This window comes from Diachasmimorpha longicaudata, chromosome 7 (genome assembly GCF_034640455.1).
Source record: "Diachasmimorpha longicaudata isolate KC_UGA_2023 chromosome 7, iyDiaLong2, whole genome shotgun sequence".
Taxonomy (NCBI): Eukaryota; Metazoa; Arthropoda; class Insecta; order Hymenoptera; family Braconidae; genus Diachasmimorpha; species Diachasmimorpha longicaudata.
In genome coordinates this window covers 8,702,575-8,717,292 of record NC_087231.1, presented here as the reverse complement: position 1 = coordinate 8,717,292, position 14,718 = coordinate 8,702,575, and the positions used below count along the sequence as shown (strand labels likewise).

The 14,718-nt window shown below is 38.6% G+C and overlaps 3 protein-coding genes across 5 annotated transcripts; all 3 read right to left on the bottom strand.

Annotated features, from left to right (window-relative positions):
• Nucleotides 1-2,287: 2,287 nt before the first annotated feature.
• Nucleotides 2,288-5,674, bottom strand: LOC135164401 (sorting nexin-6). 3 transcript variants are annotated; one of them, XM_064124697.1, is made up of 10 exons: nt 5,415-5,674; nt 5,226-5,276; nt 4,874-5,089; nt 4,664-4,785; nt 4,012-4,456; nt 3,717-3,899; nt 3,483-3,500; nt 3,160-3,223; nt 2,975-3,060; nt 2,288-2,903 (listed from the first exon to the last, which is right to left on the bottom strand). In XM_064124697.1, the coding sequence occupies exons 1-10, from the start codon at nt 5,418-5,420 to the stop codon at nt 2,853-2,855; spliced, it is 1,242 nt and encodes a 413-aa protein (XP_063980767.1). In that variant the 5' UTR covers nt 5,421-5,674; the 3' UTR covers nt 2,288-2,852. The 3 variants fall into 3 exon arrangements, with proteins under 3 accessions (XP_063980767.1, XP_063980766.1, XP_063980768.1); XM_064124696.1 differs by lacking the exon at nt 5,415-5,674 and having other exon boundaries at nt 5,226-5,406; XM_064124698.1 differs by lacking the exons at nt 3,483-3,500; nt 5,415-5,674 and having other exon boundaries at nt 5,226-5,404.
• A 317-nt stretch (nt 5,675-5,991) lies between these two features.
• LOC135164407 (ras-related protein Rab-2) lies at nt 5,992-10,127 on the bottom strand. The gene is made up of 4 exons (XM_064124706.1): nt 9,957-10,127; nt 9,326-9,465; nt 8,887-9,243; nt 5,992-7,305 (listed from the first exon to the last, which is right to left on the bottom strand). The coding sequence occupies exons 1-4, from the start codon at nt 10,000-10,002 to the stop codon at nt 7,204-7,206; spliced, it is 645 nt and encodes a 214-aa protein (XP_063980776.1). The 5' UTR covers nt 10,003-10,127; the 3' UTR covers nt 5,992-7,203.
• Nucleotides 10,128-10,568: 441 nt separating this feature from the next.
• On the bottom strand, nt 10,569-14,571 carry LOC135164359 (mastermind-like protein 2). The gene is made up of 3 exons (XM_064124620.1): nt 14,372-14,571; nt 11,228-13,947; nt 10,569-11,090 (listed from the first exon to the last, which is right to left on the bottom strand). Exons 1-3 carry the CDS (start codon nt 14,393-14,395, stop codon nt 10,928-10,930), a joined length of 2,907 nt encoding a protein of 968 aa, XP_063980690.1. The 5' UTR covers nt 14,396-14,571; the 3' UTR covers nt 10,569-10,927.
• Nucleotides 14,572-14,718: the final 147 nt, after the last annotated feature.

The following is a 14,718-nucleotide window of genomic DNA, read 5'->3' as shown; positions in this document are numbered from 1 at the left end:
GGTCGAGGGTGCGAGGAGTGCGCTACTGAGCGAATAAAGCCAGTTGGCAGCATTAAAAATATCCGAGGTTCGGGTTTTTAATGATTAAACAGATTGCAATATGTGGCTATCGATCAATGTCGACATCGTCAATTAATTTTTTATCGCTACCCCACCTCCTTTTCACCGTTTCTAGTAAATGAAGCGAGTATTAAACTCCATGGGAAACATTATTTATAAGAGCAATGCTGCCCATTTGGTCATAACTGAATGTTTTATGGAATTATTTACATGATGATTCAAGCAGTGATTTTTTATTATTGTACAGTTTAATTTTATCTGTGGCGACCCTCAGTAAATTTCAAATGCCCAAGGATAAAATGTGAATTGCGTGGGGAGTGTCGCTCGGCACATGAAAACACAGAAATTTATTCACGTGGAACAATGATTAATTAATGATAGTATTTGAATTAATAATAAGAATTTTAGAAATTCATAATGCCGAGTGTACCGGGGGAATTATGGATTTACTGTGGGATTACCGTAAATTATCAGAGTGGCTTCCACTGAATTTTTAAAAAATCTCACGAAAATTTTAATCCTGACAATGAGAGTTTATTTATTATTTGATAGTTCTTTTTGGAACTTCAAGTATCGCAAAGTCAGATCCGTCTTCAAGTGTATAATAATTTTAAAATATTAAAAAAAAATTGAGGAAAAAATTCCTATTGGGCGAGAAGGGAAAACCGTTTAATGTTAAGTATTTCGAGTGAGATATAAACGTGATTATTGAGTGAAAAAGCTGGGAGGATTGGATCAACTTTTATCAGCTCGATTGTGAGAATAATGGGGAGTAGGAAGGAATGAACAATACACTGACCCAGTAAAGAATAATTTTTTTTGCTTAAGAAAACATCCGCTTCCGTTCACATCATTCCATTATATGTATGTCTTATATACTCGATGGGTATTTCAGTGGTAAGAAATTTTATTATAAGAAAAATGGATGAGGAATGAGAAATGAGAAAGAAAAGATAACAAATGGGCCAGTGAGAAATGAGAAAATGCAAGTAATATTTGCAATTGTAAATTTTAACGAATTCTCGTCGCTTTAAGATGTTTTTTTAATATAATTATTGTTGATGATTATTATTTAGAGCATCAGGGTTTGGAAGATATTAAAAATACATGGTACATGATTAGGTAAGTGAGAGACAAAATTTTAATGCAAAAAATATGGGACTCAACAATTGTTGTATAGAAGCAGAGTAAAAGTGGAGTTATCTTGTTATGTTTTAATCTTAATAATTGAATTTACCGGAAGTACAAGGAAGGATGTAAATCGTCTATCATCGAGGCAATATATATTACCAATACACAACATCATAACAATAATTGAGTTAAATAAATGTACATACATCAAACAGAGAAAAAATCTAATGAAAAATTCCTAGACAACTGATGCAATGGGCAATAAAAACTTTATTCAGAGTTGGAAGAAGTTGATTCGATACTGATTTTGACTGATGAAGAACTGATATCGAAGAATCACGGATAATGTGAATTTTTTCCTAAAAATGTAAAAAACCATAAAGAAGAACGCTTAGGGGTGCATTTGGAAATTGCTATGGGCATGAATTTCGTCTTCAATACACACAGAATAAATCCATTTCATCTTACAATTTGATTTCCAGACACTGCTGAATGACTCTTTATTCTTAGTAGACAAATATTTGATTTTAAATTTTCCATCGAAAATTACTCCGATAAATTTTTTTGGAAAAAAAATGAAAGCATCACAAATTATGGAAGAAAAATTTGCAATTATTGAATTTAAAGACAATTGCAGAGTATACAGGCGTTTGCGTTTATCCTCGTGATACACTCGGCCGCCTGTGCACAATTATATGTAGAATATACATAGAATCTGTTAATAATAAGAAGAAAAAAAAGATGATGAGTAATTGGCACCTATCGAGAAATAATGTCCAGCGGCATAACTTGGTTATTCGAGTGAGGAAATAAGTGAAGGTAATTGAGCAAATGTCCTGAGACGTTCTTTTAAAGACTGGGTGAAAAATATATGGTATAATTATGGTGGAATTTCAGATTAATTCTCAAAGAAATAAACATCCTTACAAAACTTAAAAGAAAAGCGAAAAAAACATTTCTCAGTATATGTCTGCAATCATGTATGATAGAAAAAAACCATTCAATTCAATAAAAATGTACGAAATCGAGATAACAATCATCAATTCACTCCACCCATTCATTCTTCCCATTAGCAGTGAAATACAAAAGTCATTAGTTCATATTCTACCATTGGTCTTTATTACAATACAGTAGATTTGAATGATTTACATAACATAGATTCATATATTTTCTCTCCATCAATAATATAAAGAGTCCTAGTTTAAAAAAAAAGGAAAAACATAATGGTGTAATATAGATGAGGAATAATCTTAAACACTATACAGATTTTATCTTAGAACGTTATAGTGGAATTTTTGTTTCGTACAAACTCGTACCAATAATGCAAAAGAAGAGATTACGCTCTTAACACTGGTTTGAACCTCGTAATGAAATCGTACTTTCGTTATCAAAGCACTTTACAGCTAGTTTTACCAGCAAAATTGTTTTTATCAATTATATTGTTCACCTCCGTTCATTAGAAATTCTAATTCGTAAAAAAGTCGCACCTACAAATCCCTTCATCATTTCGGCATTGTTCTAATTATAGATCGTGATTGCCAGTAACAGAAAAATATATTTTACATATTATATTGAATAAACGCACCTCTCAACTTTCTCCTCATCACCTTCATTTCCATCCCTTATCTTTATCCCTTTGACGAGGCTGGTTGAAAATTGAATCACTCTTCCCGAAGGAACAGCAGACACTTCTTGAGCATATCCGCGTGCGACTGTGCGACAATACAGGAAATATATGTTGTAATGGTCAATAATTCATTGTTAAAATTTCTAAATTTAGTACCTTAGCATGTTTAATTTCCAGCTCAGTTAGCTCAATCAAATTTTTACGAAAGGCAGCTATTCTCCGCGTCATGAAGTCTGTCAGCTCTATAATTCAAACCGAAAATGTGATGAATATTATTTTCAGAAAAAATCAATAGCATGGTATTTTGAAATGCACGGAATCGTGACAAAGTGATGACAAACCTTCTTTTCCCTTATCTGACATCTGCTCAAATTTATCACAAGCCTCGGTTTGCGCTTTCTCAGCCTAAATTTAAAACACATCATATCAATTCAATTATATTTGTTGAGTGGCATGCAAATTTCCATATTCCGTTAATGCATATTCAATTAAATCATGCATGCAGTGTTTATTGATCATGGATAATAAACGGCAGGACGAATGAGTTAGTGTATCGTAATAGCATTAGCATAATGTGACATTTATATCCACAAAGTGCAATTGGCTAGGGTTCCTTCATATATTTTTTTCAATGACAATAACTAAAAAATAATAACGCACACACCTCTGCAACCTCCAGTGCCTGAAGGAGCGGGAATAAATTCGATTAATAAATTTACAGTATTAATTATTATTATGCTATTAAGTACAATGATTTAATAGTTAATTCAGTTTTTATTGCAGAATGTCAGATTAGTGCGATGAGTCATGCACAACAAACAAGATATTTATTAAAATGTTATTTACACTCTGAATTAATTTTTTTTAATGTGGAGAGTGTTTTATAATTGAAACTTACCGCATGAACGTCCTTGTTACGAGCTCGAGCTTTCTCCAGGGTGCGATTCGCAGTTTCGTAAGTGTGGAGGGCTTTCAATCTTCTGAAGAGTAGCCGTTTGGCCGCTGCTGTATCTCGCATATAATAACGAAGGGTATCTGATAATTTGAGATCCTCATCGGAGGCCACACGACCCTCTATTTTCTGTAGAAATAAATTCCAAAGTTTGACGTTAATATATCATCAAAAGTAAGGGAGTTGGTGAGAAAAATTAATTAAATTATTCTGAAGCCACTAAATAAGATAAAATACTTACGCGTAATTTTTCAAAGGTCTCAGCAATTTTAGTAAGAAATCGTTCGAGTTTTCCGGAATCAGTGGCTGCTAACTGCAGTAAATTCGTTGAGATTTTTATGTAGGAATCAGCCACATCCTTATGCTTCATCGTTTGACGATCAGATCGGGTGGTGGCCTCTTTCAGATTACTGTGGTACTGCTGGAGGAATGTCATCTCCTGGTCGAAGAAGTCGTTGACGTCTTTGACGGTGGCTGATAGGTAATATTCGTCGGTTGTCTTCGAGAACGATTTTACCAGGCCTCCAAACATTTCAATCCGATTCTTGCCACGAACGCAGAGGTCTTGATCGTACTCGAGAAATACTCGGAGATTGTGATCGTTTCGAAACACGGGATGGTGGGCCAGTCTCGTTAGGAACATTTCGTGCATGGCCACGGTTTTCTTGAATGTTGCCAAGTATTCACTGATCAGGAATGAAGGAATTAATTAGAATAACAGAAGGCCGTTTATAAGATGTTCTCCTGAACCTACTCCAGGATAACTGTCAAAAAACTGTTGTGTATATGCACTAAGTCTCCAACAAAAAACATCCCTGAGGACCTAGTCTAAAATCACTTGTCAACATATAATGAATGGTCTCGTTCTATTGAATTAACAAATCAAAACTTACGCTTCCAGTTCTTGTTTCATCTTTGAAAATTCTTCTCTCGTCATGGTACCCTCGCCCTCACCAAGTTTCTGCAGTTTCTCCCGAGAAGCGTCGAAGTCTGGTCTTGGAGGACATGGAGGAATCTACAAAAAGTCAAAATAAAAACATAACAACAAGCACTCTAACTTTTTTCTCATGTACGTCTAATGTCACATTTAATGAGCGACGTACGATGTATCCAGCATACTCCTCGTTCTCCTCAAACCTGTCATGCAGCCAGACAAACTCCTCGTGCTGTCTAACCACCAAAAACTCAGGTTTTTGAAATTCGGGTAAAGTGGTTTTCGTATGCACCGTAAATTTGACCTTGTCCTTTTCACTCAGTGCATCGGATATGTCCACCTGCAGTGACTTATCAGACAAGTCAATATTATCTGCATGGATAACCTAAAAATAGATTTGCAAATGGATTACCCTATCGAGATAATTGATAAATGGAGTTCTGCCCAATCGTTGAAAGGGGTATTATTATTTACTCCAATGGTTTTTTAATTACCACAATATTTGGATAAAAATTACCAACCTTTTTCGATGGTGCACTGTTGAGAATATCAGCATTATCACATATACCGTCCTGCAACATGTTGGTTAGACTAAAAACCGACTAATTGACAAATATACCCCCAAAAGTTAATGGAATTCTCAAAATAATGAGTCAATGTTAAAAACCAAATGACCGGCCTGATACGAAGTGATAACAAGTTCCACCTACCATCATGGCGTCTAACAGCGTCTCGGTTGACACTGTGTCTGGCAGTGCTTGATAATTCCCACGTAATAGATGAATCCTACAAAATAAATCCCTCAGAAATGACCGATGAAATGTCTTGATCCAACTTCATCCGGCAATTTTGCTTTGTTTATTGCTGACCCTCGACCAGTTACAAAAAACCTGACATTTTACCGTGTAAAGGCCTGCGGTATAATGCGCTTTTGATAAATCAGCTGTATCCCGGATGCAAGTGCGTCACGTAGGCGTTGACGTCAACACTTTGACTGCAGCGGCAGACACTTGTCATTTCAAACGCGAAAGAAATGAGATTTACTTAAGCAAATCTGTGAGAGCTGGGGCCACGTGCAATGGAATGTTAACTGTCTATTGATTTTATTCGATACATAATTATGGAGTTGAGAGGTGGGAGCGGTATTTAGGAACTCGAGGGCATTTACTGAAATGAGGTGAATCATCATAGACTTATCATTTAGAATTCCGTTGCGTTTGTATTATTTATGTAACGGAATAGATCGTGATTAGTTCACCGGAAGTAGAAGGAAGTGATAATTAAGAATTCTGTTTGTTTATGTATACATATATTAAATCAACTTACATGAAATATATATAAGTATTTATCAAATTACAGGGTGTCTTTGGTGAAAGTAGTCATGTATGATTGTTTTATAATAAGCAACTTGTATTTTTTTCCGGTATGTTTTATGTATAATTTTATTGCACTTCAATTTGAATGATTTTTCATACGTTATTCTGAATGTGAGAGAAATGTACTTAGATTCTAATTTAAATTGACTAGTATTTGAAAGCAATACACTCAGTATGTGCATTTAATTATTGAAATTTTAATTGTTAATCACTGATAACTCACTGAACAAAAATTACATAATTTCTCTTTCAGCAAAGATACCCTACAGATCTGGGCATTGTAAATAAAAACTAGAAAATACAAAGAGAATGGATCACGCAAATTAATTATTGTTTCAATTAAAATGTACATTAATTTAATCCCAGCCCTGAATTTGAGTCACAGGTGTAATTACCATAATGACACTGATGTTAGGCATTTATTTTCTATTTAAAATTATAACGTCAAGTTGGATTATATTTGTTCAAGCTAAATGATCATTAAGAACTCAAAATAATTCGAGAAAATCATTATTATTTTCATCGTTTTGTTTTTCTCGTTTAGGTACACCAATAGGTACACATACATATACATAGTGTCGCTCTGGTAGGTGGACGAGTGATAGACATTCCTGCTCTATTAAATTCTTACTCATCTCCAAGGACTGAATTTTGATTTATTTATGATTACATTACTTATCCCTTCCACAGATTCACTGATTAATTCAGATATCCTCTGAATTTGTTTGATAGCAAATTGATCGTAAACTGTGGAATTACATTCTCCCATAGTCCAAATCACTGGACTGTTCGATAACCCAATAAATTCTACCACAAAGCATTGGATTAATTTTTCCATGGAAAATGCGTATATACAAAACTCAGACTTGGATTACATATTCCACTATGAGATTGTTAGATTTTAATCTTCATCATTTATTAAATGAATAAATAGTTGACACTCGTTACCTGAACGCGACATTAAACCTTTGGGACACAATAGGTTTTTTCCTTCATTTTTCATAAATTAAAAATTACTTTTTCACGATTTCCGGTAATTGATTTAGTTCTGTTGGTGGGTGGAGCAGGAATGATAAGTTTATATTGAAGTTGGATGAAGGGGCGGACAGGCTACCCCCAGCCCCTAGCAGCAGCCACCACCTTGTGCACTCCCCTGGCCACCAGTGCCGGAGAGACCGCCTGGACTTGTTGGAGAGTGCTGGGGTCCAATTTTTATTCCATTTGCCTTGAAAGGTAGATCATTAAATTATTAATCGATTTTTCTATATTATTCTAATTTACATTAAATGAATTTTTAGGCTTTTGTGAACATGAAGCTGCAAATACAATTCTCCGTCATTCTTAGTGCTTAAAAATACATAATCATACCGATAAGTTCTAGTTTCACATAGTTTCGATCCTCATTAAGCCAATTTCTGGGCTTTTATCAGCATAAAAATGTTAATAAGTGTTTTTATAGGATTTGTACCACGGAAAATGATAAAGTTGAATGTAGGTGAGTTTTAAAGAACTTCTCCGTGGATAGCTCCAGAGCTCACTCGCCTGTAAACAGTTTTAATCCATTTTTTCTACCGTTGGAATAGAAGTTTTTATGCATAGTTTCAAGACTCTCTTTTTGATAACGAGGTTGTTCATAAAGTTTTCTCTCATACTGGTCCACATTACTGGAATATATATGTAGTGGATGGCTTAAGATGGTTTCTTTGACTCGGAGTTGTAATGAATTTGTTCACAAACGTTTTTGACATCTCAGGGAACTTTTACAAATTGAAGGGATAATGAATGAAAGAAACAAATCCGTTTTTTTAAATTGACTCAAGCTGTTTCGTAGTATTGTACTCATGAACTCGCATGAACTTGTGCGCTAGTTTTTCAGTAAAGGATTGCTCTCGGTGCATGATTGTCGGACTAATTGAAATCATTTTCGCGGAAAAGCTTCTTAATTATGTAGCCAACGGAGTTGAATTGTGTTGCAAGGAGCATTGGGAAAACCGCTGGAAATTTCATGGTATTTTGAATGGCATTCCCCTGGCACCTTCATCAACTTTGCAAGAGGCTTTATCTCAGGAATTTCACATATGAAACAGCAATAAATAGATTCACGCTCGGTTTTCCAGCACTTTTGTTAGAACGTAGTGAATCATTTGACCTAGTTTTCATTGTTGATTATGTACAAGATTTTGATGTACAAGGGCTTTATAAAAAACGATTAAAATTGAAGGAGGAAGATATGAATGGATTTTCAAAGTATGTCGTCCTGGAGGAGAATGGTATCTTATCGTACTCATTAGTCGTTTCCGTAAGTAAAATAGGAAATATGTCGAGCAAACGAATGTCTTTAAAATTTTAGTTAATTTTAAATTTACTGAAAGTTTCTAAGTTCTCGAATTCTTATGGACAATGGCCTATAAATTTTAAGACAAGTGAGTACTGTTACTTTCACATTTAAAAATCTAACCATGACTATCAACTACAAAACTTTGAATTTTTCCGTAATTATTGACCTAGAAGTGACCATTTCCGGAGATTTTTCGATAAAAATTCTTTCCACTTCAGTGAAATTAGAGCAGACTAAAAGTTTCCGTGAAAAAATTGATAAGATAAAAATGATTTTGTATTTAATTGACTCCATAGAAGCAGTTCCCACAGAGGCCTCCATAGATCCCTCCGATTTAAAAGCATTACCCCAAGACATAGCTCACCCTTCCCAACAACGATATTCCCACGCAAATTCCCCTTTAATCCCCAACCGTGCAATCAATACCCCTCCAAAATGCTAAATCAAATAATAACAAGGGAAGCAAACCTCATTATTGATGTCAAACACTCCCTCCTGTATTTTCTCATATATTTCCTTAGCAGTGTTGATAAATGCCTCCTCAACATTGGCAGCAGTCTTGGCACTGGTCTCCATGAAGACAAGTCCATGTTCCCGTGCAAAAGCCTCACCCTCCTCCCTCCTAACTTCCCTCCTAGCATCGAGATCACTCTTATTGCCAATCAGCATTATCACCATGTTTGAATTTGAGTGTTGTCGAGCGTCCTCGAGCCACGTAGTCAAGTGATTGAACGTTTCCCTGCGAGTAATGTCATAAACAAGAAGTGCACCAGCGGCTCCACGGTAGTAGGACCTTGTTATTGAGCGGAAAGCCTCTTGACCCGCCTGTTAAATAAATTTCAAACCTTAGAGAGCATGTAAACCCACAGACAATGTCAGAATGTTCCCACATCCACAATTTCATTACCGTATCCCATATCTGCAATTTTATTTGTTTTCCATCGATGGTTATCATACGAGCGCCAAACTCAACGCCAATTGTTAAATCATGAACTGGTTGAAATCGTTTATCAGTGAATTGCAGTAGCAGACATGATTTACCAACTCCTGTAGCAATAAATAGGGTACATGAGCCTCACAGATCGATACCACACCTTTCAAATACATTACAAGTGCCAAATAACAAAATTCATTGATACTGTCTATACGAATGTCCATCTGCAGACATTGATAATGATAAATCTCATAATCTTTAGGCTTATTGGGAATTGTAACTGGAGTGTGAATCTCTCGAACACACCAAACAAAAGCCATTGCAGGATGCTATCTCTCGACAAAAACAAGGGAAATATCCTTCCAACCGTGAAAATAAATACTCTCGAGGATAATTCATTATCTCAGATCGTGATCGCCCTCGTTTACATGTAAAAAGGGCATGAGATTGCAACAACATTCACAGAGAAAGGATACACAGTTTGGAAAAAGTGCTAACAGCTGAAGGGAAATGAAAACATAGCTGTCACGGAGACGTAATAGAAAATGCATGGCTCAATCATAGCTACAAACTCACTCACAGTTGTAAATAATCACGTAATTACCTGTATCTCCGATTATAATGTACTTGAACAGATAAGCGTAAGACATTTTTTTTAACACAATTAATTAACTTGGAATATAATATTCACACGTATTACCACGCACTAAATTATTTTCTAAATTTTTTTTTGGCTCTTTTATCTTTACTCTGTGTGTCGTGACGTTGAGTGGACTCGGGTCATCTCGGTGGGCCTCGGCTTGGTATGGGTTAGGGGGAATTCTCAATTGAGAAGATGGCGCGCCATCTGGTTCCGGTATTCGAACGGAATGCGTTTGAATTTCAATTTAACTGGGTGAATGTTTGGGAGGAGGAGAGGACACATTTTAAACATTTTCCGATTGACTTTCACTGTGAATATTTTGACAGATACGATCATGAGATGAGTGTGTGATATTTCAATATAATTTGGGAGTCATTTCGTGGGAAATAATGGTGCCGAGTGGAGTGTAAATGGTTTTCCCGTAATTGTAGACGATTATTTCACCTGGAAAAGGCACATTACCTCCATTTTTTCTCTCACCTCTTGAGTGTATAATTTAATAGTGATAAAAATTTACCATTGACCATCGTAACCGTTAATTAACAACTAGTCAGAGACGGTGAATAAAGAAACTTACGAAAAAATAGCATTTATTTAAGTACAAAAGGTATAAAAAGGCGTAGGATATATACATCATAATAGGAGGAAATATCTACATAACACGTGTCGTGGAATAAAATCTGATCTTTCGGTTAATTAAATCAACCATCTATCCATTCACCACTTATTTAAGTGAGAAAATGAATACAAAAGATCATTTCACAAGTGTCCCATTCGATCGACGTGCAACGCAGAGTCAAAGCCTTGGCGGGCAAAATGGCATTCATTAAGCCGTTCAATTAAATTCCGGTGAACAGACTCTTTTTCATTTCTTCCGGTATCTTTTCATTCATTCAACTGCTTCCTTTCCCTTCATCCAATTCTCACGTCTCTCAATGCGTGAAGGATGAATCGTCAATGCTATCGTGACTGTCGGCGTTGCTTTCCGCGGCGTCCACAAAAGCCGATGACAAATCGCCCGAGAGTTTGCTGACAGTTTGCGTTGACACATCGTACATGAAGATCTCTTTATCCCCCTCCCGCTGATCATTGGGCCTGCGAATAAAATATTTCATTGAATTAACCGACTGGAGTGACTCCAACAAATTAGCAATACTCGAGTTAATGAGTCAGGCAACAAGTAAATTAATCATGACATTAACAAAGAACCTGAGAAAATAATGAAATCTTACGTCGTTACCAGAAGAACGACCGACTGCTTCTGCGGTTCTGTCCTCCTCTCCTGCTCCAGCCATTTTTTATAATTATCAACGCTGGGTTTCTTAATGAGTTGTTTCAACGTATCACCAGCTAAAAATTTAACTGGCATTGGCTCCGCTAATTTCCTCGATTGTCTGTCCACCTCCTGCTCTTCACCACTGTAATCAACAGGTGCAAGTACAACGACGCTTGATATCTTGCGATCCTTCAATTCCGGTACATCGGGAATCGGAAAGGATGTACCGCTCACTTTTAATGGTAAATAACGATTGTACTGTCCATCATTTCTCGATCCCACTGTTACCGGTTTCAGATGAGTAGCATCTTCACGTATGTGCTGATCAGCTATCGCTTGGCCTTGTGCTGTATTTGGGTCAAACCGTACTACTTTCATTTCTACACCTCCGGGCTTGAGTGTTGCCTGTTCAACTTTGCTCGTTACCTTCTTGGGTGTCAGTCCTGCTCCACTAGTTTTTTGATACTTCGTGATTGACGGTATTGGCTCGCTAGCTGATACAACACCACCACCACCAGCACCGTAGAAATTGGCCAGTGCTTCAGGTGGTAGATTCTCAATATTTATACCACCGACTTTATCGTAATCGAGCACCTGAATGTCAGCATTACCGAGAATTCCAGAGCTCAGGAGTTGTTGCCTGATGTCATCAGGCACTTCCTCTGGCAGATTGGCAATATTCTCCTTGATCTTGGCTTCATTCCTGGGGGTGGTTGGAGCTGCAGTGGTTGTGGTCGTTGTCGTTGTTGTTGGTGGTGCTCGTGTGGTGGTTGTAACCGGTCTCTGAATTGGTTTAGGCTGTGAAGTTGTATGAGTCACTGGGGTTGCGTAAATCTTCTGCTTATTATCCTTGAATATCGGTCGACCCCACACCGAGGCCAGAGGTTGATGCACCTGCTGGTACTGAGCCTGTCCAAGATTCTGAGAGAAGAATTGCTGGTTTCCCTGGTGCCTCGGAGGCGAACTCGGCGTCTGGCTCAATGGTGTAATCGTTGTCGATACGTAATTTCCATGATTGGACAATAGAGACGATTGCTGAATGCCAACAGCATTTGTATGCTGCACTTGTGCGTGCTGTTGTACAAAGTTGTTCTGGTTGTTCTGAGTGAATTGCAGGGGCAACTGTTGAGCGTTGGGAGGGAAGGGCCCGGGGTGATGGGGATTCTCTCTAATGGCGTAATGCTGCTCCAATTTCGGAACTGCTTTCAAAATCTCACTGGGTTTCTCCACTTCGCGATGATGTTGCGGTTGTGATGGCACCCGATTGTTCAGCAATATCTGATGATTCTGTGGGAAATTAGGGAGTTGGTTAAACTGCTGCTGCTGCTGCTGCTGTTGCTCACGAATTTTATTCTCCTGCTTTATCCTTTGATACTCCTGCTGTCGCTGAATTTCTTTCTGTCTCTGCAACTCCTGTTGTCTCTGCAACTCCTGTTGTCTCTGCAAATCTTGCTGTCTCTGTAACTCCTGCTGCTTCTGCAGCTCTTGCTGTCGCTGCAGCTCCTGTTGCCTCTGCAATTCCTGCTGTCTCTGCGACTCCTGCTGTCTCCTCTGCTCGTGATACCTCTGCTTTTCCTCCTCCTGTTGCCGGTACAATTGCACCTGTTGCTGATGATAACTCTGATCGACGAAGCTCGGTTGCGGTAAAAATTGGGACGGTTGATTTTGCAAATTCACATTCTGATGTGACACTGACAACGCGGGTGGGAAACCCGGCTGCTGGGGATGACTGATGGCAACTCGGTGGCCTTGATTGAATGTCTGGAACGGCAGGCGTTGCTGCACTTCCGGTAAACCTTGAATACTTATCGCCGGCCGTTGAAACCTCGGTGGAGGTCCCTGGAAATGCGGCTGGATAGGGTAATTTTGAGGCAACTGCTGTTGAGGGGGAAAAGAATTGACGATCCGCTGTTGGGGAAATGCCGGTGGTACGCGGGGAGAATTGGGCGGTGGTGGGTATGGACCGTGCTGCTTTCTCGATGTGGTCGGGGGCGGGGAGGGTGGGGAAATTTTTTTCTGCCCTTCTACATCGCTGCGTTTGTTGTGACTGTTCGGTGGTAATTGCTCGCTACCGAATGTCACACGAATTCCACTGCCACCGGCGTGATAAGACTCACTCTCTGGGCGTATGATAGCGCGTAATGTTGTCGTTGGCTCCTTAAGTGGCGTCGGGGTAACGTAAGACACTGGCTCATTATCGTAACTCTCACCCTCGGTCTTTATCTCCTCGTGCTCCTCGTGAGGATTCAATGCTGGCACTGGAGTGTCGTAAATCACCTTCGATTTTCCATCACCCTGATCCTTTTTCTCGTATTTAACGTAGAACACCTGAATCGGCTCTTTTGTGGGACGCACCGGTGGGTGAGAGGGAGGCACTGGGGTGGGAAGGGTTTCGTTCGATTCCTTGATGATTATTTCGATGATTGGCTCGGGCTCGGAGCTGTAGGGGTTGTGGTGGTGGGGCTCGTCGTAGATGAAGTCATCACTCTTAGCACTTGCCAGGGGATTGTACAGGGGATCTCGCTGGGAGTATCGCACTGGTGGCTCCATTTGCACTGCGTAAGGGGGTGGTTTACCCACTCGTCGCGGATGATACGACAACTGCTGACGTTTACCCCGACTCTTCGATTGATCCTCCGCTGCCGAAGCTAGCAGAATCGCTGAGAGTAACAACGTCTGGGGAAAATTGATGAATAAAATATCGGGGATCAGTGGATCATGTTTTTTTTTTTCGTTTAGTCGAGTTAATTGATGTTATGCGATTTAACTTGATTCCATGTGACCTCGATAATAAAGAAAACTTGTAACTGGATGAGAAATTGATTACTTGGTATTCTATCAGCGTTTCGAACGGTTACACTTCGTACATGGATCGACTGATGCGGTATTGCACTAAATATGGCAAGCCCAGTTCCTCAGCAACAAAGTTAAAGTATTCGCTAATAAAGCAGTGAGGATTCCGTGGAAAAAAGTTATGCAGTTGATTAGAAACTTTGATGATTAGGATCAGGTGTTAATTTCCTAATGAGTGCGTAAAAATGATGAAATAATGTTAGGGACTCTTTCACCGCGTTTAGTTTAAAGTACGTAATGAAATTACCAGTTTGAGAAGGCGCAGGGCCATAATGTCGAGCTCGAAACGAAATTTTTTGAATGAAAAAATAATAATAAACTCCACCGGTCTTTTACTGCGGCACGTTACCGTCTCCCAAAGTACATATTAGAGAAGCGCCCGGGTGTTATACTTGAAAAGTGGGAAGATGTCGAGACAAGCGACGCAGGGGAACTGAGTGGCGATCGGGCATCAGAAGTATGTCCTCCCTCTGCCTCATTTCCCACTACCATCTGACTCGACACACGGGCTCCTCTCTAATATCGCAGGAGGTTTTTAATGCAGGAAGGTATATACCTTTCTCTGGGGAGCAACTGAAATTTCTGCCAGGATGG